Genomic DNA, 23404 nt, shown 5'->3' on the forward strand with positions numbered 1-23404 from the left:
AAAATGCATGGATGTGCAGACCTACCACTAGGATTCCTACACTACATTGTCCTTCTGCCCCCGCCCCATTCCTCCTAAAGGCAAAGTAACCAGGTCTTCACTGACTTTCCATTTGGAACTGTTCATTAGTGTTCCTGTAGTTTAAGTCCTCAGTGGCAGCAAGATAAGAAGACAGTACCTCACTCCACTACTTCCTACCCAGAGCTTCAGGTACTCAGTTCCCATGCTGGATGTCATCCCTTGCATTCATGGATGGAAAATAAAACAGTTGTGTTTGCCCATGCCAAGAACATCTAGGTCTGTAGCTGAGTTTCACCCTGAGTAGGTCAGCTCCAGCTCTGATCTGACTTCACATCTTCCGTGCCTGGTGGAGGCCAACTGAGTACTAGCAAAACCACATTTTACCTCCCCTAAAGAGTGCAGAGTCCTCTTCAGGCTTCAAATCCACACCTTTCCTGTTTGTAGAAGATAGTTAAAATAAACTTTCAGGGATGTCTGATATTTCTTGACACTTTTCATTATAGTTTCAGGAATAGATCTGCTGTTGAAAGCGTGACAGTCAACCAGAGGTCTCCTTTGGCGATAAGTAAAATTCAAATGTCCTTAGTGAGGGTGATAATAAATTATCCGCTACTTCTATAGGATTGGGTAGAAAGTGGCGCTGACTTGCTTAGAAAATGCATTATGTATGGACAGGATCAGTCTGGACTGATTGCTTTCATTTCCTTAGAGCTAATTTGAGAGAGTCACTCTTCTCCCTGAGTACTGTTGGCTTGAGGTTATGTAGAGAACCATAAAATCAAATGTTTTAGGGCTAAAAGCTCCCCTTGTTGTACATTATACCTCGAGGACTTCTTGTTCACAGAAGTCAGATTTATAAGATGCTGTGGCACTTCCAGTGGCTGCAAGTGGGACCTCTTTCACACAGCATCAGCTGGTATCTGGCCCTACATTTCAAAGTACTGAGACACCTGCAGTTCCAGCCCCTGTTGGTGCCTCTTTCTCAGACCTCCTCATCCTTATTCAGTATGAGACGTACATGTATACAGCTAATTTGATGCAAGTACATTGTCATTGCTCCTCAGTCAACCTTCTTGATCAGAAATTTGCATCTCATGAAGTTATATTGACCTTTGTTGTGTTTGGGTAGTCAGAGAGCAGTTTGGTAAAGAAGCCCAGTTTCTTCTTTCCGTGGTAGTCAGGAGGATTTTATCTTTTATTTCAGTGGCGGGGTCTGTCTTTCAAATATGCTGCCATGACCTTTCCCTTTGTTGACATAAAGGTCTGTGGTGTGCACTGTTGTGGCTGCTTCTTTGGCCACACAGCGTGAGTACTTATAAATATGTAACCAGACTTTTTTCGTCATAAAATAGACTGAAGTTTGTGGGGGTACCCCTTAGGGCCATTTGAAAGCTTAAGTTTCCGAAGACTCTACATTTTTTCCTTAGGAAGTTATTTATTTCCAAGAGGGAGATATTCCGTGTCTGTATATTTTAGACTTGTTATTAATTTCTGGTTGTGATGTAGCTGTTGAGTATGCTTTAAACATTCCTTAATGATCTCAGTGCTATTAAAGTGCGAGGACTTACACTTTCTTTCTTCCAGTATGAGTGAGGGCTTCCAACTGCTTGGGTGCCCACTGGAGAGGAAAATTTTTATGAATTTGAATTATTTAAATTTCCTTGATTAAGAGAAAAGGGGAAAAAAGAGCTAGCAGAAAGGTTGGTTGTTTTGTTGCAAAGGAGCAAATGTCCTCTTTATCAAGGCTTGCTTGCTTGTTTGCTTATAAGTCCTTTTTTAAAAAAACAGTCTCCAGAAAAATCCAGGGTAAGGAGCCTGGATTAAAATCCCGTTAAAAAAATAGATTGTGATGAGACCAAAAGATAGGTGTCAAACTGGGAACTTTATTTGTTTTAGGCATGTTTTGTAAAGAATGTTATTATTCCTGACAAACAGAAACACAGATGTTTTACCAAGAAAGTCTTTTTGCTCACATGCACCAACATGAATCATCCACCAGTGAGAGATACAGTTCATTTGATAGTCAGTTAAATGAGTCATATTCATCAGTGAAGTAGTTGTTTGCATTTCATTTCATGTGGTTTTTTGTCGCTTATATTTACATTTTCGTAAAGAATATCACAAACAAAATTAATAATTCATAATTATTGTTACACAGTGCAACCTTATTTTGATAGTCCCTTCTTAGCAGAGATCTTTTAACAAGTCTGTTTTTTCCTGCATTTAAAAAACACCAAATAAACAATGTACCAAATCAGCATGGTTGTTTTATGGAAGTACAGAAATCTTCTTTAGGAAAGGAAGATCTGTACACAGCAATATGTATTGTACCGATGATCATAAATTACAGAGAAGATACTCTTCTGCTAAAATGTAAGTGCTGTGTGCTCTCTTTTCCAGACATTCAAAAAATAGATTTAGTGAGCGCTAATACGTCATAGGAGGGAAAATCAGGATACATTGATTTCAACACTTAAATGGCTCCTGTGATCATCAAAACAGAAAGAAAACATAATCCCTGCCCCATGGAAAAAGCAGTTTATACATGAGCATTTCCAAAAGAAGCCAGGAACAGAAAGGGAAAAATACTTTTGCTGGTTTTGGCTGGGAGAGAGTTCATTTTGTTCATAGTAGCTACTATGGGGCTATGTTTTGGATTTGTGCTGAAAACGGGGTTGATAACACAGGGATGTTTTAGTTACTGCTGAGCAGCTGGGACAGCTGACCCCAACTGACCAAAGGGATATTCCATACCATATGACATCATGCTCAGCATATAAAGCTGGGGGAAGAAGAAGGAAAGGGGGGACATTCGGAGTGATGGCGTTTGTCTTCCCAAGTAACCGTTACGCGTGATGGAGCCCTGCTTTCCTGGGGATGGCTGAACTCCTGCCTGCCGATGGGAAGTGGTGAATGAATTCCTTGTTTTGCTTTACTTGCGTGCGCAGCTTTTGCTTTCCCTATTAAACTGTCTTTATCTCAACCCACGGGTTTTCTCACTTTTACTCTTCTGATTCTCTCCCCCATCCCACTGTGAGGGGAGTGAGCGAGCGGCTGCATGGTGCTTAATTGCTGGCTGGGGTTAAACCACGACAACACTGTAAAAAAAGAAGTAAGGCAGACCTTACTCCGCGGCATTTACAAAACTGATATATTCAAGGCATGGAGTAGAGAGAGGAAACTGAAAAAAATACTGATCAAAACCACCTTCTGTCACAAATTATACCCTGCCCAACAACACCTCATAACTTCTACCATATGGACAAAAAATCAGTGCAGTTTCAAAGGAGAACTAGGAACACTGATTTGAAAGCTAACAATGAGGAAGGGGAGGGAGAACTTTCTCCCTTAGCTGGAGTTCTACCAGGAGTAATAAAACAAAGACTTTGTTAGCAGAATACATGCTGGCTAGCAAATGAGGACTGAATGCCAGTCACTTACAGTATAAACAGACTAGCCAGGGTGGTAATTCATTTCATCTACAAATCTGTATGTGTTTTGGGTCTTCTCCAAGACAGTCACAAATCGTGGACTGAACTTGAAATTCAAATTAAAAACATGTTGAACTGGCTTGTCTTTTCATAACACTAGTAATGCTGCTACAGACTTAAAAATGAGGGTGCAGTTTTCTGCAGTCATGGCGGAGATGGGGGTAGAAATGCTGAGGAAACTTCTGGAGGAAACTGGACATTTTGCACTACTGCCCCATTCAGGTGTATTTTGCAGTCTGTGATATAGGATTGGAATTCCTGTTGATCATTTGACACTTACAAGAAGGACCTGTCTTCGTGGAGCACCTCTTTTCATACTAGTAGCACAGACATATTTGTGTACTTTCTTGTTTTGTCATACTGCATTTTATCCCAGCCCTTTACTTTTGGCATCTCTGCTTTTCCTACCTTTATGTTTATGAACCTTTATGTTACTTCCTTCCTTGGAACACCCTAAGCGACATCATCCATAAAAACATTACTCTGTCCCTCAAATCACTCTTGAAGATTTGTTTCTACTGCATTACTAACTGGAAATGCTGAGTGATACCAGCCAGCTGAAAGAGCTGGAAGGATAGAAGTGTTCATTTATTTGGGTATTGTAAATGCATTTTCTTAGGGGTATTTGCCTCCCCGTCCCACCTGTGATTGCTACACCTGCCTATTACAGCCTAGCTCAGCTAGATAGTATGCTTTTAGTGGCAAAGATAGCTCAGCTGTGTGCTTGCACTGTTCTTAGCACAGCGGGGCTCCCAATCTGATTTAGAGCTTCTAGATCCTACTATCATACAAAGAATAGAGAGTAATAATGATAGTAGCCTTTGTAATTTGTGTTGTCCTCGGAGAGCATGGGCAGAGTCTTTAAAGCCAAGTTCTCTGATCTTTTCAGTCGTCTTACTTTGTGGCAGGGCAATAGGATCCTAGTGATGGGTGTTCCAAGGAAGCATCACATCACACCTCTCTGCCTCCCTTCTCTTTGTACCATTTTGCATGATTTCTGCCACACCTAATCACAGTGCAACTGTCACACAGGGGTATAATGTTTCATTTTCCTGACTCACTCTGTGAAATAAGTTAAAAGTAGGTGCTGAGACGTGATACTTGAATGGCACTGCTGGCATTAAAAAATCATGGGCTGGTTACTAACACAACAAGTTAGTCTCAAGTTTGACTGGAAACTGAGGTGATCTGAACTAACTCTATTATTACTTTAAAGCCTTGTAAAGTTAGCCATTACATCAGTCACTGGAACACCTGTGAATGAAATACAGTTGGAAAGGCTTGCAAGTGACTTACCAAGCAAGTACCTTTTGAGAGCTTAAAGCTGCAGAAAGGAAGTAAAAAAGGCAGCAACTGTGGTCAGCCTTGAGTGGGAGAAATAAAATGAGACCAGTCTAGTTAATTAAAGGAAGGGATTATCTGTTGACTCAAATAGGAGAAGAAATGTCTGGATTTTTTAAAGATCGCTTTAGACAAAACAACCTATAGCTAGTTTTTAGTACTAACAGCTTTAATCTTATTCCTTTCTTTGAAAGTATAACTAGCAGCTCCTAGACTATTGAGCCAGGGTTATTTTATTGGTCATTCTTTTCTATACAATGGTCAGTCATTTCTAACTACATTTTTTTGGAAGGGACTAACAAACATTGAAAAGCAAGTCCAAACTTTGTTCATTTACAAAGAGAGAAGGAGAGAGAGTTTTTGTTCAATTTGGTAGAGGTCCATTTCTTTCACTGAAGAACATTTTCATTGGTTTTGAAAAACAAGATAACACTTGCATGTGAGTTAAAAGAATCATATTTTCCTTGGCTAGTTCATTCAGCAAATACTCTTAGCTTCCATTTCAATGAGGAATAGTTCTGCTCAAATTTTTCTATCCTTAAACTACCTATAGGAGATTATGAAGTTTTGGTGTTGATCACTAACACGGGAGTTGTGTCTTCTGAGTGAGAAAGGAAAGGGAAATTTTCCACCCAAGGAAGTGGCAGAACCATTTTCCGAAAAGCACAAATTATTCCTATAATACTAATACCAGACCTGTATATCTCTGATGAGAACTAGAAATTCTTCAAGGAGAGAGGAATTTTTTTACCAAGTCTTCTAATTCATGGTACAGAAATAGAAATTTCACTGCATGATGTAATTTACGAATTCACAGTATGGCAGACACTAAATATTAGCGACTAGAATATAATTCAGTTCTCAATCGGAAGAGGAGGTAAGATGCCAAGAAGTGTCTGAGTAATCACTGAACTTCAGAAAAGGAGATTCCAATATTAAGAAAAAGTTAATGGAATAGGTCTGAAAGTCAAAAATAAGTTAAATAAAATCTTCAGGTGTTTCATGGTTACTATTTAAAAATACTATCACTGGGTCTTGCAAAGTACTGAACAAAATGGGACCCATGAGGGAAAGTCATAAAACAGGCCAGCTGAATGTCATTTTTTCTAAGTGAAGAAAAAAAAAGATACTTCACATTTTAAATGCTGCTGTAGGGAAAGCCACAAAGAATGGGCAATAAATAAGTAAAAGGGAAATTGGAATTGCTGAGATTAATTAGAAAAGTAAATAACTAAGGTTATGGAACCAAACAATGTTACTGTCTTTCACTTTATCCCATGCAGGAAGCCTGTGGAAATACTTTGCTGGGTTTTGTGGCACCTTGGGGTTTACCTATGATGTATCTCTGTTTTTCACTTCTGGCAGGAAGCATTCTAGTTTGTTCTCATCAAGTAAGGACTTTCCAAAGTCAGCACCTTAATCTTTTTTAAACTGGCAGGAAACATTTCCTTGTTCTTTCATTTTCTGAGCAACTCCCTTGAGCTGTCCTGCACTCACTGCTCTTTACTGACCTATTGCCTTTCTAGAAGTGGACCACAGTATATGTGTCAGTTTGGCCTTGGTTCTTCTAACCCCACTAGCCCAGACAGTCTCAGTAAGAAAACAGAAGTGAGGTTATTGTGCAAAGTTTAAAGTCAGGCTTCTGTGAGCATGGGTAGAACCAAAAGCTTAAAAGTAAAACGAACAAAGAAACCCCAATAAGTCATTAAGTCCAGTGTTGTGAGGAAAATGCAGTGGGCTTAGCTCAGCTGTTGGCAACAACATGCAGACTGTCATTAAAACAGATATTTTACTGGAGATATAGAACTCCACTAGTCTTGTAGCTATATATTTTTAAAGGCTCTATGGTGATCAAGGAAATTAAAAATGACTGTGTCAGTCAAACTGGTTGAAACAACAATAATAAATAGAGTAAAACGCCAGGACTATAATACCATGATACAATAGTGTATAGTTAATGCTATTTCTGTAAAGAAAGACCACATTTCACTCAACTTTTTTAGTATGTGTCAGTACAGCAGAGTAAAAGAGAAACCATGGCATCATTTTTTTAGACTTGCAATAGTAACTTTCCAAATCTCTCTTGAAAACATACAAACAAAACTAAAAACACAAATTGACATTGCAGTTTATCAAGTGGCAAAATGAGTTTCAGAACTACTGCCCCTAGCTGCTTCGATCCCTTTACACACAGTTCACCTTTCTCTCCGTGGTGCCAGTGGAATTGCCTGTGTGGCTATAGGTTAAAAGTCAGTTAAGAAGTAATTATGATGTGAGAGACAAATATTACTCTGGATCAAAATCTACCTATCAGACAGAAACCAGAGAGAAGTAAACTGCCAGCTTTTATCGTAGCTACTGCATCTTATATGCTGTACGGTATGTCTATTAAATACATGGAAGAATCAGCGTTGAGGCAGCAGCTATTGAGTATGATGCTAGGTGATGTGGGTTAGCAGAATTCATACAGGACTGTGAAGAATTTCAGCAGGACAAAAGCAAACTGAATAAAGAGGTAGTACCAACTCACATTTCAGTCTTGATAAATGCTATGTAGTGTTCAGCAGAGGTAAATTTGAATGACTTTTAATTCGTAAAGGGTTCAAAATTGAACACGGCACTGAAGAAAGGGATGCAGGTTTCACTGTAAGCAATGCACCAGTAACCTGTTCAGTGTCCATCTGATGTCAAAATAAAACCAAACAGAATGCTAAGGGGGATAAAGAACAATTTTTAAAAATCCTGTTGTAGAAAAACTGAGGTATGTTAAAGGAATAAACAATATTAAATAAAATGAAGAAAGTTGATCCAGAATTTCTAATACTAAAAGACTCCAGGGATGCTCAAGAAAGGTGAAAGGTGGCAAATTTGGTTCATTTAACCAAGTGGATTTTGGAACCCACTGACACCAAGAAAGGAGCAACATTCTGTCAGAGAGTGAATGAGGTGCTGAATGGAACTAAAGGAGAATTGAGATAATGCCAATATTTGTTTTTTATAATAATTAATGATAGGAGTTTTTAAAAGGCATGACAAACATCATGTTTCTAGTTTAAAACAATCTCTATTATGAGTCAAGCTGAGTCCATCATGGTGGGAAGCTTTATTGTATTTCTAACTCGGGGTAGCATTACATGCACTTTTCTTAGACAATTTGACATGATCCCTCAATTGGATAATCAATAGATGATGCAATATAGGAGTTTCAGTGTCCTGATGTTAGGCTCTGTATCTCTTCTCGTGTAGGCTTTCTTTGGAGAATTTGCAGTTTGTCCATGACTCCCAGGAGGGTACGCTTTGTGTCATTGAAGGCATTCCATGAAAGTTGCGCTCCATGATACGCAGAAAATGTGTGTGCTCTGAACACGATTCTGATACTATCTCCTCTGCATAGTGAAAGTCTAGCTAGTTCCACTGAAGTGAGGACCCTATGCTGTCAGAGAGAGACATGACGCTGAGATAAAACACGTTGGATAGTTGAGAGTTCTATGTGAAAATGTAGCAAGGCTGCCTTCACTTACTTTTAATGTTTAGCATTCTTGATCCCAAAACTAGCACTGGAAGCCTTAACGAAAGGAAGGAAATCATAAGGCAGAATTTTATTTTAAGAAGGCATTACCAATGAGTATTCCAGTAGGGTGAGGTAACCTGAAGGAGATAACGAAGAATAGACTTTGGAAGGAACCAGTCTTAGAAATTGTATCTAAAAAGATATTGCTTATTGTTGACTTTGCATTCCTCCTTGCTTGGGTTTTAGATTTAAAAGAGGACTGTGAAGTCCTTATTATGTCTTACTAATTGCATCGTACTTTATTCACTGCTTCCTGTTTGCCAAGTTCAACTCAACAGCTGCCTTTTGCATAAAGATACTCTAGATGTCTTTTAAATATCTGCTACACTTTTGAATCTGTGCAGATTACAGCAATATAGAGTTTAACAAAATGATTTATATATGACACAAGGAAAATAAAAATAGAACTGTTTATAACAGAATTCTATGCATCTGCACTGAAGAAAATACAGAGCCAGATTTTGTTACCTTTACTCCTATGAAGTAAGAATTTTACTAATTTGGAATTGTATTGTGTATTAGCAATAGAGTGTATTGCTATCGAACTAGTATTCTGGTGGAGCTGGGCACAGAGACAAGCAGCAGATCATCTTCTCTGACTTAGCACTCACACTAAGTACCATGGCCAGAATTTTCCAAAGAACCTGGTTCCTGCAGTTAGCTCTAGATATATTTTGGTTAAAGGTTATCACCTTTTCAGGTAGCAATATGAATTGCCAGATTTTCCTGGCATTCCTCCTGATAAAGAGTTTTGAAATGTAGGCCAAAAGTGTAACTGTGGGCACTCAGAAGTACTCACCATCTTAGAATATCCTGGTTACAACTGAGAAGAAACATTGGAAATGTTTTCATTGTACTTTTAAGAAAATATCTCTGCATGTAAATTGATCACTAATTTGCTTTCTTTCCAAAAAAAGGAAGCGAAGAAACAAGTAAAATATAATTGGTGCTTTCAAAATACTCTGTGAAACCCAGACAGTGAGATAAGAATGTGGTCTTAAAATATTACACTTCACTTAGGCTTTACTCTTCCTTCTCCCTTCCCAAAAAAGCTATAGCAGGAAAGTGATCCATAAATCCCTGTGTCCACTTTATGGCATGGTGCCTCAAATGATGAATGCTGTCATGTTTTGATTAAAAAAAAAAGGAAGTCCATAAAAAAAATAAAATCAGTTTAGTGTATTGAATGTTGCTTCCTTAACATTTTTCATCCTGAACTCATTTAGTAGAGGAAATGATATTTCATCAGACATGGATTTGACGTTCCATCACATTATACAGTAAACAGTACAAACAATGTTATTTTTTATAAATGGAGAAGCTGGAAGAGCTAAGACAGTAGCTGCTGTAAGGCACTGGTTATCTCATTTAAACAGATATTAAATGTGGGTGCCAGTGGTGTGATCATCAGCTGCTTCCCACTTTGTGAATAAATTGCTTAGAAGGAGTCTTTTTGCCTACCAGATGTGACCTAGATTTAGATTTCCAAAGGCAAAAAAAAAAAAAAGCGCCTATTGTGTAAAAAACAATTGCGGGTAAAATGCATGGTAAATGAGCTTATCTCACTTTTCCAGGTGTTTAAGCTAATATGTTATGGAATTACAGCTTCATTTATGAAAAATAATTGAGGAATGTTCCAGCAAATCAAATTTGGATAAAGGCTTAGGATAGTTATTGTGTTGTTAGCAAGTTTCTAAATGGCAAAAAGAAAAGGGAGCCAGCACAGATAATAAAAATATAGAAATTTGTGAATCTGTGAAGAGGCTCTTACAAAAGGGTCAGGGTTGGCAGTGGTATCCCACCTGTGTTGTGGTCTTGCAAAATGTCATGGAACAATATGAAAAATTATATTCCTGTCAGTGCATATGAAAGCAGGATTTTTTCTTAAAAGATCAAGCATTGACATCTGTTGGCCCTGGATAAGACTAATGACATTGGTAGGTTAAATGTATAAACATCGAAAAAATAACATCCTTATTCTTTTTCTCTCTCCTCTTTTCCTTTTACTGATTCCATAGGGGCTGCCACTCGAAAACCAGACCCAGAGCCTGAGAAACAGACCGACCATACTGTTAAAATCGCTGGAGTCATTGCAGGCATCTTGCTGTTCGTCATTATATTTCTGGGGGTCGTGCTGGTAATGAAGAAGAGGTGAGCAATTAGTAGATGTTTTCTATGTACATATTCATATCACAGCATCTCCTACAGCAATTCTCAGTTTGATATTGGCAAAAGTGTCCAGCCACCTTCGTGCCCTTTGCCACAGAGTTTAGGAAGTGCTGCTCCCTCCCACTCCCAAAGCTTTGTTGGGTTTTATAAAACCACAGTATCTGTTTCATCCCACAGCATTTTCTATGAATTAATGTTTGTGGCTTTGTTATAGAAGAAAAACAACTTGAGGTTAATGATTCTAGCACTTTATGCATTAGTACTGCATGATGGACTCTAATAATAGAACAGTGTCTCTGTCCTGAAAGTGTGAGTCTCAACTCTATTCAACAGATCAGCTGAAAGTTAGATGTAGTTTCATTCTTGAATGTGAGAGAAATCCTAAGTCAAACAGGAACTAGAGCTAAGGTAATGTGTGCTAAGAATGAGGTCTATATTGTTCTGCATAAACTTCATTCCCTGAAAACAAATAAATACGTTACAATGGTGCTGAATGTTTCCAAATGCTGGTTCAAAACACACATGCATTGAGATTGTTTTGCTTTGAATATCATTTGAAAACTTCTACAACATTAGAAGTGTAAGGCTTTTAAATCTGGTGGCTTTTCTCAGCACTGTAAAAGGAAAAATAATAAAGGGAAAAATATCTCATAGCTAGGGAGGTGGCATGGGTAAGAAAAAAAAACGTGTGATGATAGAAGCTAAGTCTAGTTTGGGAGAAATTCATTAGCAAATAGAATTAAGGTTTTAGGTTGTATCCTGAGCGATGTGAAATTTGCAGCTGTAGAGGTGGGGTTGGGAACGTGTGCAAGCTGTGTAAAGGGGCTGAGTCATGAATTCTCCTTCCACATCTGCCATAGTCTTCTTGCTGTCCCATAACCCCTCACCTCCTTGCCATTCGCCCTGTATTATCCCCCTTTCTTCCTTTGAGAACAATCTTGGCCTGATTTTGCTCATCCCAACATTATGTGATTTAATTGTATGTTAACTAGTTTGGCAGGTCTGAGATACTCCAAACCCCTGAGCTGCCTGAAATTCTTCCAGAATTTGAACAGTGGAGGTGCACAGCTAAGGAGGCAGCTGCCTGACAGTGCCTCAGGGCAGGCAACAGAAGTAGCTACTTTTCACTCTCCTTGAAGACAGAAGCAGGGCCATGAGTTAGAAGAGCTCTATGCAGAGAAAGTTGAGCTGTGGCCAGGGCTGAGGGCTAGGTCATGACAAGAGGTAGGTAAACCAGTCAAAAGCTGCCATACAGAAGAGATTGAGCTTAACTCCCAGGGTAAGTCTGGCTGGGGCAATGAAATTGACCCAGTAACCAAATCTTCTCAATAAAGTACGGTGCAGCAGAGTTAAAATCTGCTCTGACTTTGCAGTACTTTTTTTCGTCCCACTTCTGATTTCTTGCATCATTCATACCTTCAATTTTAACAGTTGAACTCCCAAACTCCTCCCTAGGGCCAGACATAGCACTTGGCATGCAGGGAGGAAGGCTTATCACATTGGCTGGCCAATCCTTCTTCACGCAATTCCTGACCAGCATTCATCACTCTCTGTCTTCCAGTTCTGAACCTCTCCTTAAGCATTTGTGCCAAAGGTAGAATATATTCACCCAAGGGAGACAAGTTCTTCTTAATCTTGAAGAGAGAGCATTGCAAAATGATCCAAATAGTTTCAAAGTAGATAAGGTGTCTGGCTAAATGGATTCTGTACCAGCTCTTATTTCATTCTCTAGGGAAAAGCTCTTTGATAGTCTAATTGTTAGAGGCAGGAAGGCTCAAATCCTAAGTGTTTGCATGTTAATGCAGAAGGATACTTGATTCCTTGTGTCTACCACAGCACAGTAATTATTATTCATAGTAATTCTGTTGTTAGAAGAAAAGTGCAATATGTGAGCTTCTTTGGGGTTTGGAATAAATCTGCTTGTGACAGAGATGAAACTATTGGAAGTACAAGTCCAGGAACTCTGTTACCAAATACATACAATTTCATTGTGTAGTACAGAAAGAATGATACCAGTAAGTTAAACATATCCCAGAATGATGCTGCAGCTTTGAACAAAACAAACTGTGAAATGAGTTGAAGTTAATATTAAAAAGTAAGAATGGTTCATCTGTGTAACAGGATGTGACTAGGCTTTAATGAGAGTTTCAGGAGATAGGTATATTGTGTCCCAGACCTCTAAAGCAGGTGCTGTAGCATAGCAGGTCTTGAATACAATTACACTCAGGACTTAAGCAAAAGATGAACCGATTATTCAATAGATTGTTATTGGTGCATTAATTCACTATGCTGTTGAGAGCCCCTATGGTTTCACCCTGGTTCAGTTACTGTGTATACATTATGCATTTGAAGAAAATGTATAAATCATTCTGCAAGCTTAGTATAACTGCAGTGTTTTTGCAGTTTTATGATACTTTAGGTGCTACTTTGTGAAACAATCTTATCAAGCTAGCATGTCATTTGACTGCTGCACTTGATCATTTTATTTCATTTACTTTATCAGGAGTTTTACTGGAGTAAAGATCTGAGTGAAAAATAAAATAGCACCTTGTAATTCAGTGGCACCTTTCCCCTGAGAAGCACTTCCCTCTCTGCACTATTACGTGCAGACTCTCTGGGCTACAATGCTAGGTTTCACTGCGCTGAGTCTACGTGCTCTGAAACTTGTCTTGCTTGGAGTTGGCTACAGCAATATGCCATTCACACTCCACTATCCCAAGGCATATCCCAAGGCGTATAGTGTCAGTTATTCATTCTTTCACAGAAGTGGGTCCTTGTAGACTTGATCTCCAGATCTCACCAGTAGATTAAATTTACTCTGTCTCTGGGGCTTCACAGTGCTTAATTAACTTAATTTCAAACCATTTCTTTCCATTGTCAAGAGATTTGGAAAGTGGTTTTGCTGTACATGATAACCATGACTTTGTCCAACATACTCCTTTAATAGCCACCTCATTTCATCCAGCAGCCATTCTTTGCTCGGTTGGTGCCAGGCACCACAGATTTTCACAGATCAGCTTCTTTAATTCAGTAGCCAAGTAGACAAGACCAACATTCAAAGCAGAGTTTTCAGTGCAGCAGAGACATGCTTTAGATATGGTCACTGTCAAAGCAGTAGGTAGAGAAGTTCTGCAAATATCAATAGTTATTAGGCATCATTACTAATTTCACTATATAGTGATCTTCTGAAGTAGTTATATTATAAACTGGGTCGCAGAGAGATTAGGTAGCCTAACTGCTCAGTGTATGGTATGGAGTCACTAGTGAGGGTAGGAACATCATGGACACTAAAACATTTTCTGTGTGGACACTCAGTCTTTGACTAAAGTAAACCAGATTTGTATGCTTGTCACCTGGGTCAGGAGAAGACTGTTAGTGCTTTCCAGTTTTTCTCCCCACTTGGTTGTTCAGAGTTCTTTATCTGTTCTGCTCTATCTTTTCTTTATTCATTCAACCAGATTCCTGCATAAAGGTGTCATGTAATGTAGACTAGGAACCTGCAAGCTATTCCTAATACCAATATGGTCACATCAATGAGATGATTCTTCTCTGTGAAGTCAGAATAATGCCAGTAGGCTTTTCTCTCCTCAGCGGTGCTCTGAATCTCTCACATAAGAGTTAACACAAAGTCAGTGGAAACCTATACATGTGTTTCCACAATAAAGTGGATTTTGAATCTGATCCTGAATATTAATTCTCAGGCAAGGCCCTTGATCTCTGCCAGTCTTTGATATAACTGCATAGGACTTTATAAAAAATAAAAAAATAAAGAATAAAAAATGCAGCAAGTAAGTTCACCTTTTGGTCAACTTAAAGTAGAGCAGTGAAAATGAGAGAACTGTTCCCACAACCTTTGGAAAAGCAATAGGAATTAAATCAAGACTTGGAAAAATCCATACTGCTTTATTCTTTTCTCTTTTCCTTTTTTTTTTTCTTTTGTATTCTATTTCAGCTAAGTTTTAAAAATATGCAGAAGTTGAGAAATCAGATTTATTGGTCCAAGGTTTGCTTAAAAATATGTGTCTTTGGGGCAGCTGTTTCTTTTGGGACTACCATCTTGCTGCTGCAGTGGGAGGGCAGTAAGGAAGCGGTTATTAAAATTTAATTACATTGGCTTCTGCTTCAGTTGTAGAATGGAGTTTTTCTGATCATTGCATTTCTCCATAAAAATGTTATTTTCTTTTGCCTGTCTTTAGTTCTGTTTTCAGCTGTTTCTATGCCTGAGCCTTCCAGTAGTTTCTAACATACGTAATTGTGGCATCTGTTTAACTTGGAGACCCTGGTTCTTGGCAGTGGATAAGAAAGGCTTTTGCACTCGGTGGAGCTGGGCTGGAAATGCATTGGTCCCATTCCCTGATAGCAAATCAGGCTGTTCAGTTATACACCTTTGCCAACAATTTCAAGCAGTTAGGATAGAAACTGGAGATAATAGGACTGAAGGAAAACTCCAGTCTTCTCCCAGTGCTACCTCTGAACCTTGTTTTTCCCTCTGGGCCAGCTACAAAAGAGAGATGGTGAAAGAAATCTCTGTGGTAATTACACAGTTCCACAAGTTTACCCTTCTAGTGGGACAGTCCTCCTGCAGCCAGCTGCATTGGTTTTGATAAATTTTATAGTGGGGCCTTATTCTACAAGTGATATTTATGAAATTTATTCATGTCTTCAGTCGTGAAGGATATAAAAGTGCTGTATATTATCACTATACAAAGAAACAGTTTATTGACATAAAATAACCTCTCTAGTGGGAAGTGACTGAAGAGCCATGCACAGAAGAAAATTTGGCCAAGGTTGGCCAAAATCTTCAGGTCACTCTCTTTAACAGAAAAAAACTTTTCAGATATAGCGAGAGAGTAAGTTTGTATACATTATGTAGAAAGTAAAATGGAACTTGTCCATATTTCTTAAAAAAGCTAAATCGTTTCAATTATGAATGGTGCTTTTGCCTGTGGCCTGAGGACTTGCAAGTCTAAAACTTTCTGTTTCTGAGATTTTTAATTTATTCTTTTTACCTGTTTTTTTCAGTGTCTGGTATTCTTGAGAGTCAAAAACCACAGTGCTCTTTTTCAAGGACTTTCATATGGAAAATCTCACAAATGTAACAATATAAAAATAACTGGAGCTTGAGACTATTAATTTTTCTCATCTTATACAAATTTTTAATGGGACATTTACACAAACTAAAGCTCCTGGATTTTCAGCATTTTTTTCATAAGGAATAATTTATCTCCATAACATATTTGGCAGAATTCTGCATATAAGTACCGGCAGTGCTTCACTGATTAATTGTATTTATTGTTGTTTCTCAAATTATTATACATCTTTTAGAAGTATGAGAACATTTGTACTAATTACATTAAATCTCTGTCATGGCAACATATGGCAAGAAACAGGGTTGGCAGTGTCATGAGATTCTAAATGAAAGTGAGAGAATGAGTAATTCTGAAAAGAAGGGCGGGGGAGATATAATTATGACTGAATCAGAAAACAACCCTGTGCTAATAGAGCAGGTAAATTGATCTGCTTTGATAGGACCTGATCCTGTGCTCCTTACTGAAGGCATTGGAGTATGTGCTGGTGGAAGACGCATGTAACTGTTTTGCAGCTTTCCCCTTACTCTATTCTTAGATATCTTTTAAAACACAACTTTAACAGGTGTGCACTTTTACAGGTGTGCCGCGTGATTAAATATTCAGTACCTAGCCTCTTGTGTTTGAACAATACTGTTTGCATCAGAAAAATGGGAATAAAAACGGGGATATATTTCTAACGGCATCTTCACATGAAGAAGATGAGAGAGAAAATTTGATGAAAGCCTAGTTTTCAAAGGGATGCCTGAAGCATGTAGCTAGAGGCAAGTTAATGTTAGTTATAGTCTTTGCAAGGCCTGTTTCCATGTTTCCTGTGTAGTCAAAGGGCTGTATGCATGTGCTGTAAAAATTACAAATGCCTACATGGTTCCTTTCAGTCTTTTGTCTTACCAACATGTGAATGCTACTTGATGTTCTACTCAGAGATGTTTTAAGATCTCCAGCCTCTTTTTGATTGCAGTCAATATATGGAATTCATTTAGGTTGAAACTTGCCCCTTTTGGAGAATTGCAGTCGTGCTTATAGTGGGCTCATAACTGAGGGAGGGAGAGATTTAAGCAGAAGAGCGTAGCTGGAGGGCTTCTGTGCTTTGTGCTCATGCAGAGCATGTCTGGGTGGAGGATCTGGCTGTGCAGGAAAGACTGACTGGGTCCATATTTCTCAAGATGGTGGTGCTAGGTCTCCAACTTGTTCTTTGTGACATTCATGTGGACAGAAATTACAGGAATACAGGATCAGTTATTTTTTCCTCTGCCACACAGGGAAATAACACCAAAATAATTTTAGCCAGCAAGGATAGCCTTTTTATTTGTGTGGCAAGAAGTACTTTTTTCTTCAGAATTTAAATGGTTATTTAAAAAGCTGAGATATTAAAAAAGCTGTGGCCATTGGTTTTTCCCCTCTGGAAACAAGTTCTAGCCCTGTCAATGGCAGAACTGATTTCTTTCAGTAAGTAAAGGGATATCCAAGAATTTTACAGTACCATGACAGAAAGAGAAGCTACTTAATACATGTTCTGAAATTCTGCATTATTAAACTTCTAACACCATGTCGGAAGTTCCATATCCTTATTCCTAATGCAGTTGAGGTATAACCGGAGGTGTTTTATCACTTCAATTGGGAGTGTTTGTGTGTGTGGTATATGGAGAGATAAATATACATTAAATATCTAACATTACTTAGATAGTAGGTGTACTTCAAGGTGGTTTGATTTAACAGTTGGAGATGCATTATATATTGTATTGCTTAAAGTTTTATGGAGATTAGATATGTCATCTGTCTGTTCCAGACATGTTGCATGATATGCCCAGATATGCATTCTTGCTACCTTTCATTTGTGTCACCAGTTCTGGTCTCAGTTTCATCTTGATTTTTCATACATTAATATTTGGCTTTTCTTTCCTTCCATTTCATCTTTTCCACCACTGCCTAATCCTTCCACCATCATGGCAGAAGAAGCTATCACTCCTACACTTACTACCTGTAAGTAACTTCTTTGTCATCAGAGACACACTTTCCACCATATTGTTCCATGCATAAGTAGTGAATGCTAATATTGAAAGTTCCTTTATAAAAACAAACTTTGTAAATGTTTTACCAAGATAAAAACAACATGGTCAATAATGTAATGAAATATTTAGCTTTATAGCAGTTTCTTATGCCTCATCCTGTGCATTAGAGTCCTTTGAATAGCATTACGTAACAAATTTTCTTAATTGAAAAGTAGTAGGTATAAATATTACTGCCATGTCTATGAGAAATTTTCTTGCCTAAGTAACTATTTTTAGAATATATTTAGTGGTTTCTTTCTCATTTGTTCTGTTGAAAATATAGCGTTGGTTAGACACGTACAAGCATTTCCATTTGTTGCTGTGTACATATTACTACTTTTTCATGAATAATGATCATGCATAAACGTCATGAGTTACCATTACTGGAGTGAATTTCAAAGGAGAGAGCACTAAAAAATGAGGGCAAGATGAAGCATAACTTTGAGTAAGTAATAACTTTTCATTTTGATGCAGTCCTTAGTAATACCATTATATGATTCTTTATTTACCCAAAGCCTTTGTTTTGTTCCCTACTGTCAGCAAGTGATGAATGAGAAGGGTTCTTCTGTGAATTTAGCAAATCCCTTTCTGAGGCTATTCACCTTTTCTCAATTTCCAGGTACAAGGAGTACATGATAGTTTTCGGATTAGCAAAATATTAGGGGTCTTGCTTAGTCGCAAAATGAGATGCATTTAAGCTTGTTTAATCTTTTTGGCCAGCAGCAAAAATCAGCTGTCCAATAGATATCTATCTTCTTTAAATTTGAGGTTTAAAAGTTGTGGGAAACCAGGAAATATTTTTAAATAGTTACAGAAGATGGAGTGTTACTTGCATGAGACAGACTGTAGTACTAGTTTTCAGGTAGTAGCATGCTCCTGAAAGTAACACATTTCAGTAATGTTTTTATTTAAAAACAATATTAAGTTTCTCATGTTTCTCATGTTTCTCATGTTCCTTTTTAATTGCTCTTCAAACTTTTTCAATAAATACTTTTTCCAATTAATATTTTGAAAAAGCATCAAACATTTATTTATACAATTTATGGAAAAATTAGTAAACGTTTTCTAACTTGAAAACTTGCTAAGCAGAACCATGCTTCAAATGAATTAAAGCAACTAAAATTTAAATCTCTTAGTTGAAATTCCCTAAGACTTCTGAATATATTGAAACTGCTCATTTACTTGGTAATTCAGATTTCGTATTACATTATTTGACACTTTACATATAGTGCAATTTTTTTAAACTGTTCTTTAAAGCACTGTATTAATGTGAAGGTCAGAAAAAAATATCTCTTCCACAGATGCAGTATTTCAAAATTTGTTTCTGTTCCCAAGATGAAAAGACCATATTTTCCATGAAATAGACCTTCAAAAAAAAAATTCAGTTTGGGACCATTTAAATGATGTTTTTAAAATGTCAAGAGGGTATAATATAGTAAGTCATATTGTTGCCATAATAAGTAAATATATTTAAATTAATATTTTAATATGATTCATGTCTCTAGGCTAAGTCAAAAAACAAAATTGAAACAAATGGAACATTAAATGAAACACTGTTTCATTTTTCAAAGAAATTGGATTATATCTTTTTTTCTCTTTTTCCACTGACAATGGAAAATATGTGAATTGAAATATTTCTGTAAGTTTTACAAACAGGTTTTGTCCCCAGTTTTGCAATTATAGAGACTGTTAATAGTGGATGGAATAGGGCTTCTCTTGATTATTTGGAATAGTCTTGTAATGGCTTCAAGAAAAGATGTGTCTTTTTGTTAGTGTGATACAAATTCAGTAACTTCATAGTTTGGGTACCTTAACTCCTCCAAAAGAAATTGTGTGATCTTGACCTTGTATTGTTCTGCTCCCTGTCTGGCAAAAGAAGGGAAGTAAGAGCCCTGAAAAGAGCAGACAAGATTGGCCCCTAGTAGTCGGAAATATTTTGGACCAAATTCTCCACCTGTTTACACACCACGCAATTTCACTGAAATTGGTGGAAATCTTAGATGAATGCAGAATTCATTACCATTTTATTTTTAGCTGAGGAAGTTGGTATGGATTATAAAATGTTCTATATTTTGAGAAACATAATTTGAAGTACTCTGCCATTGCTAATTTACCACTTCTATACTGAGTATCATATTCAAATTTACTGATTAGTCATTGTAAATGCAAGCTGTAACATCCAAGCAAGCATCTATGCACTGAAATAGTTACTATTGTCTTGTGTGCTGCTTTCCTTATGTGCTGTGGGCTCCTTTTCCCTAGTAGACTGCAATCTCTGCCACTTCTAGATCCATCCTAAATTAAAATTAAAAAAGAAAAAATTGGCAGATGCCTGGAGCTGCTGATGAATCGTCAGAGGTGGACCTACAGCTGTGCATGTTTGGCAGAGAATTATTTCCATTTTATTTTGCGTTTACTAGTTAGCCAGTCAAGAGACATTACAGAAAAGAAGTTGAGTACTGCTATTGAGAATTATACTTTTTTTTAATGGGCTTAAGTGCCTCTGCCAGCATCTTTCCTCCCACTCTTGCTTTCCTGAGAACTGGTGCATTTTTTACCTTTCACCTCAAGTCAGGCAGCAGATTTTTTTTTTTTTTGTCTGGCCATAGTTAGTCCTGTGTGAGTTCTTTTGTTCTTAAGATTAGAGCAAATTTAATAGTGCTCATTAACTCTGCAGCAGGTCTTTTGACTTTGCAGTCAATTCCAGGTGGGAAAAAAGAAGAATGGAGACGGTGTCATTAGTGACACTTGTAATGACTGGTGTTCTCAGCATGGCAGCCAGTGCTGGCATGACTGCTTTCTCCTGACACATTTTCTGATGGGCAAAACCCCTGTGACATTGGCTGGAGAAGGAAAAGTACATTAGGAGTTTATTGTGTAATTATGGTTAAATGAACTAGACAAGCCTGTTTTTCAGGTGACAACTAGTGCCACTGTGCTGACCGATGGCCATTAACTTTTATATTTCAGATCTTCATTTTGGTAAAGATTCTGCCCTTGGAGATCATTAATCATTAGTCAGGAGCTAACGTAGCTAGATTCATGCAAATTCAAGCATCACACAAACAAAATGAGTGGTTGGACCATTTGAGTTTACTCGTGACACTGGTGCCTGATAGAGAGTTTGGGGAATTCAATTTACCCCAAATTCTGGGGCAGATAGTTACAGATTGTAGCTGTTACAGATTGCTTTCAGGAAAAGGCTTCATTACACTGCTATGAGTAGAATGTACGCCCAATTAAAATACAAAGCTGTGGTGTAGCTTTTGATGTTGTCCCTCAGTTTGAACTTGATATCAAAATGGTATGTTATGATTATTATTGAAATTGAGTACTTATGCAACAAAGGTGCTGCACAGCAGTTAGGTCCATAACGTTATCCTATTTTTGTGCCTTTTCACAAGTCATTTCAACTTGTAAAAAGTGAAGTAGGGAAATAGGAGACAGTATTATTGCCCAGTATTCTTATAAAATAGTAATCATGTTGAGATCTTAACAGTGTGAAATCTGATATTGCCTGTCTCAGCACTAATCACCTAGTTAGGTAACTTAGGACAGAAGTGCATCACAGGTACGTCCTCTGTGTGGAAATCTCAATCCAGAAGCCTAATACAATTTTGAAACATTACTAAAATGGGTTGTATAGGACTAGAGGTGCTATTGCCTGGTACTTTGTATGTGACTCAAAGAGGACGAAATTCCTCCTACAAGAAAATTAGTTCTACAAACATTGAGCTTTTTCATATAAATGTGAATAAAAACATACCCTCCTTTTCATGAGAATTTGATAGTTTGGGGCCCAGTTGAAGTACACTTTTCATGTGTATCTGACTTGAGCTCAGGAGCTTGGGAGTCTGTTCTCAGTTTAGTTATCTCTGTGTCTCTTTCTTCACTAGCAGATTTTCAGTGCTGGCTTCTGGAGCTCTGTACAGAGACTTAATTCGTGGCTCGTTTCCCCAGTCCCACTGCAATTGACCTAGTACTTACGGCAGAAAGCACAACGTTAGCAGATTTGCAAAGTGACACTAATAATCAGAGTCATAACATTTCCAAAAAATCAATGGTGTCGAAACTCGTAGCAGTGTTTTCTGGATAATTCCAGGAAATATGCAGTCATCACATTTAAAACTTCTGTAGTAATTTGAAAATAGTGAGAGAGGTTAGAAACAGTCCTGTGTTCTCAGCTGCAGCTGCCCCTGGAACTAGAATAAGTTCATCAGTTTGCGTCTTACAGATGGAGGAGAGCACTGAACAGGAAAACATGAATGTGCTTCAACTGTTTGATGTGTTTGATCTGTTAGACTATGCCTGTGATCTCTTCTGAATCTTTAAATATGCATAGTTACATAGGCTAGTATCATAGAATCACATAACCCAAAATAAACGTGTATTTCTGTAATTGTCTTGTAAGCTAGATTTAAATGATTTGGGGATGTCCCATGAGTTTTATTGGAACTGGCATAGTCTAGAATGCCAACATATTGAAATCTTTGGAGAATATGCAGTGCCCAAAATAGCAAGGAAGGTGTTTTACTAAATCACCATTGCTGAAAAATACATTTCTGGGCTATGTACCATGTTCTCTGAGTACAGAGGTACAATATCTAGCTTTCATGTGGAGATACTAAGCAATCTCAGAATTAGAATTTTATTTTTAATTAAAATACACCACATCATTTTAAAAAATCTATCTAAAGTCATTATTTCATATACTGATTCCTTGTATCTTCTGATTCTTTTGGATCCAATTGTATTGCTTTATAGCCATGGTTTACATTCCCATTTCTCTGTAGAAAAAATTGTAAATAATCCTTAACTCAGACCACCAGTAAGTAAATCCTTTTTTTATTTTATTTTATTAGTTCTTTCTGAAGTATGTGAGCCCCCTAGGGCAGTGATCTGACTATATGAAATAGCTTTCTTGAGGTGCAACAGAGATCAGATCATTCATGTGGAGGAATAGCTCTGCTTTAGTTCATCTTTTCTGGGCATGTTTAGATACTCACTCCAAGTTACTTTTCCACTACCTGCACACGTAGGAAACCCATAGTCGTTTCTGAAGTTACCCAGATTTTTCAAAACCACATCAGCCCAGATGTGTTGAGTGAGGCACCGTAATCTGTAATGTGCTGCAAGTTTGTGTTTTTCAAAACAAATGGGTACTACAGAGGGGGTGAGGTGAAGTATCAGAAGTGATTGATTGCTATGCTGGTCACACAATCACACTCAGTTACTGTCCTTGCTCCCTCAGTGTCAACCAGTAAATTTGCAGATGAGCTGGGTTGGAGGTTTTTCTGTCCTTAAAGGGGCAGTTTCAGTTTACACTGCTTGTTTTGTGAAGGTACCAGACATTTAGTGTAGGAACCAATGTAACTGTAGGAAAAATAAATGCATATGCAGTCTAGAGACATCTTGGTTCTTTCCATGTTAGTGGAAGCTTTGTCTTGCTTTTCTAAATTGATATACAGGGATTTGAATTGAATACTGAGATTGCTTTTAGAAATTGTGGGTTCCATATACTCTTGTAGGATAAGCATGAAAGCCTATCTTTATTATATATAACACTGAGACTTAATACATACATTCAGGAGGGGAAGAGAGGATAGGGACAGGTATGTGTATTAAAGAAGTTACCTTTGTATTTGAGTATTTGTATTGCTGTCCCGTATTGAG

The 23404-nt window shown here is 37.7% G+C and overlaps 1 protein-coding gene across 1 annotated transcript in view; it reads left to right on the forward strand.

The window, feature by feature from the left end:
- PTPRM (protein tyrosine phosphatase receptor type M) overlaps positions 1-23404 on the forward strand; it is a 500131-nt gene that overhangs the window by 317084 nt on the left and 159643 nt on the right. The window contains exons 15-16 of the mRNA XM_075142059.1: positions 10443-10575; positions 17634-17663. Coding sequence (XP_074998160.1) covers positions 10443-10575; positions 17634-17663 — 163 coding nt within the window. The remainder of the gene's footprint in view (positions 1-10442; positions 10576-17633; positions 17664-23404) is intronic.

This window comes from Calonectris borealis, chromosome 2, assembly GCF_964195595.1.
Source record: "Calonectris borealis chromosome 2, bCalBor7.hap1.2, whole genome shotgun sequence".
Classification (NCBI taxonomy): domain Eukaryota; kingdom Metazoa; phylum Chordata; class Aves; order Procellariiformes; family Procellariidae; genus Calonectris; species Calonectris borealis.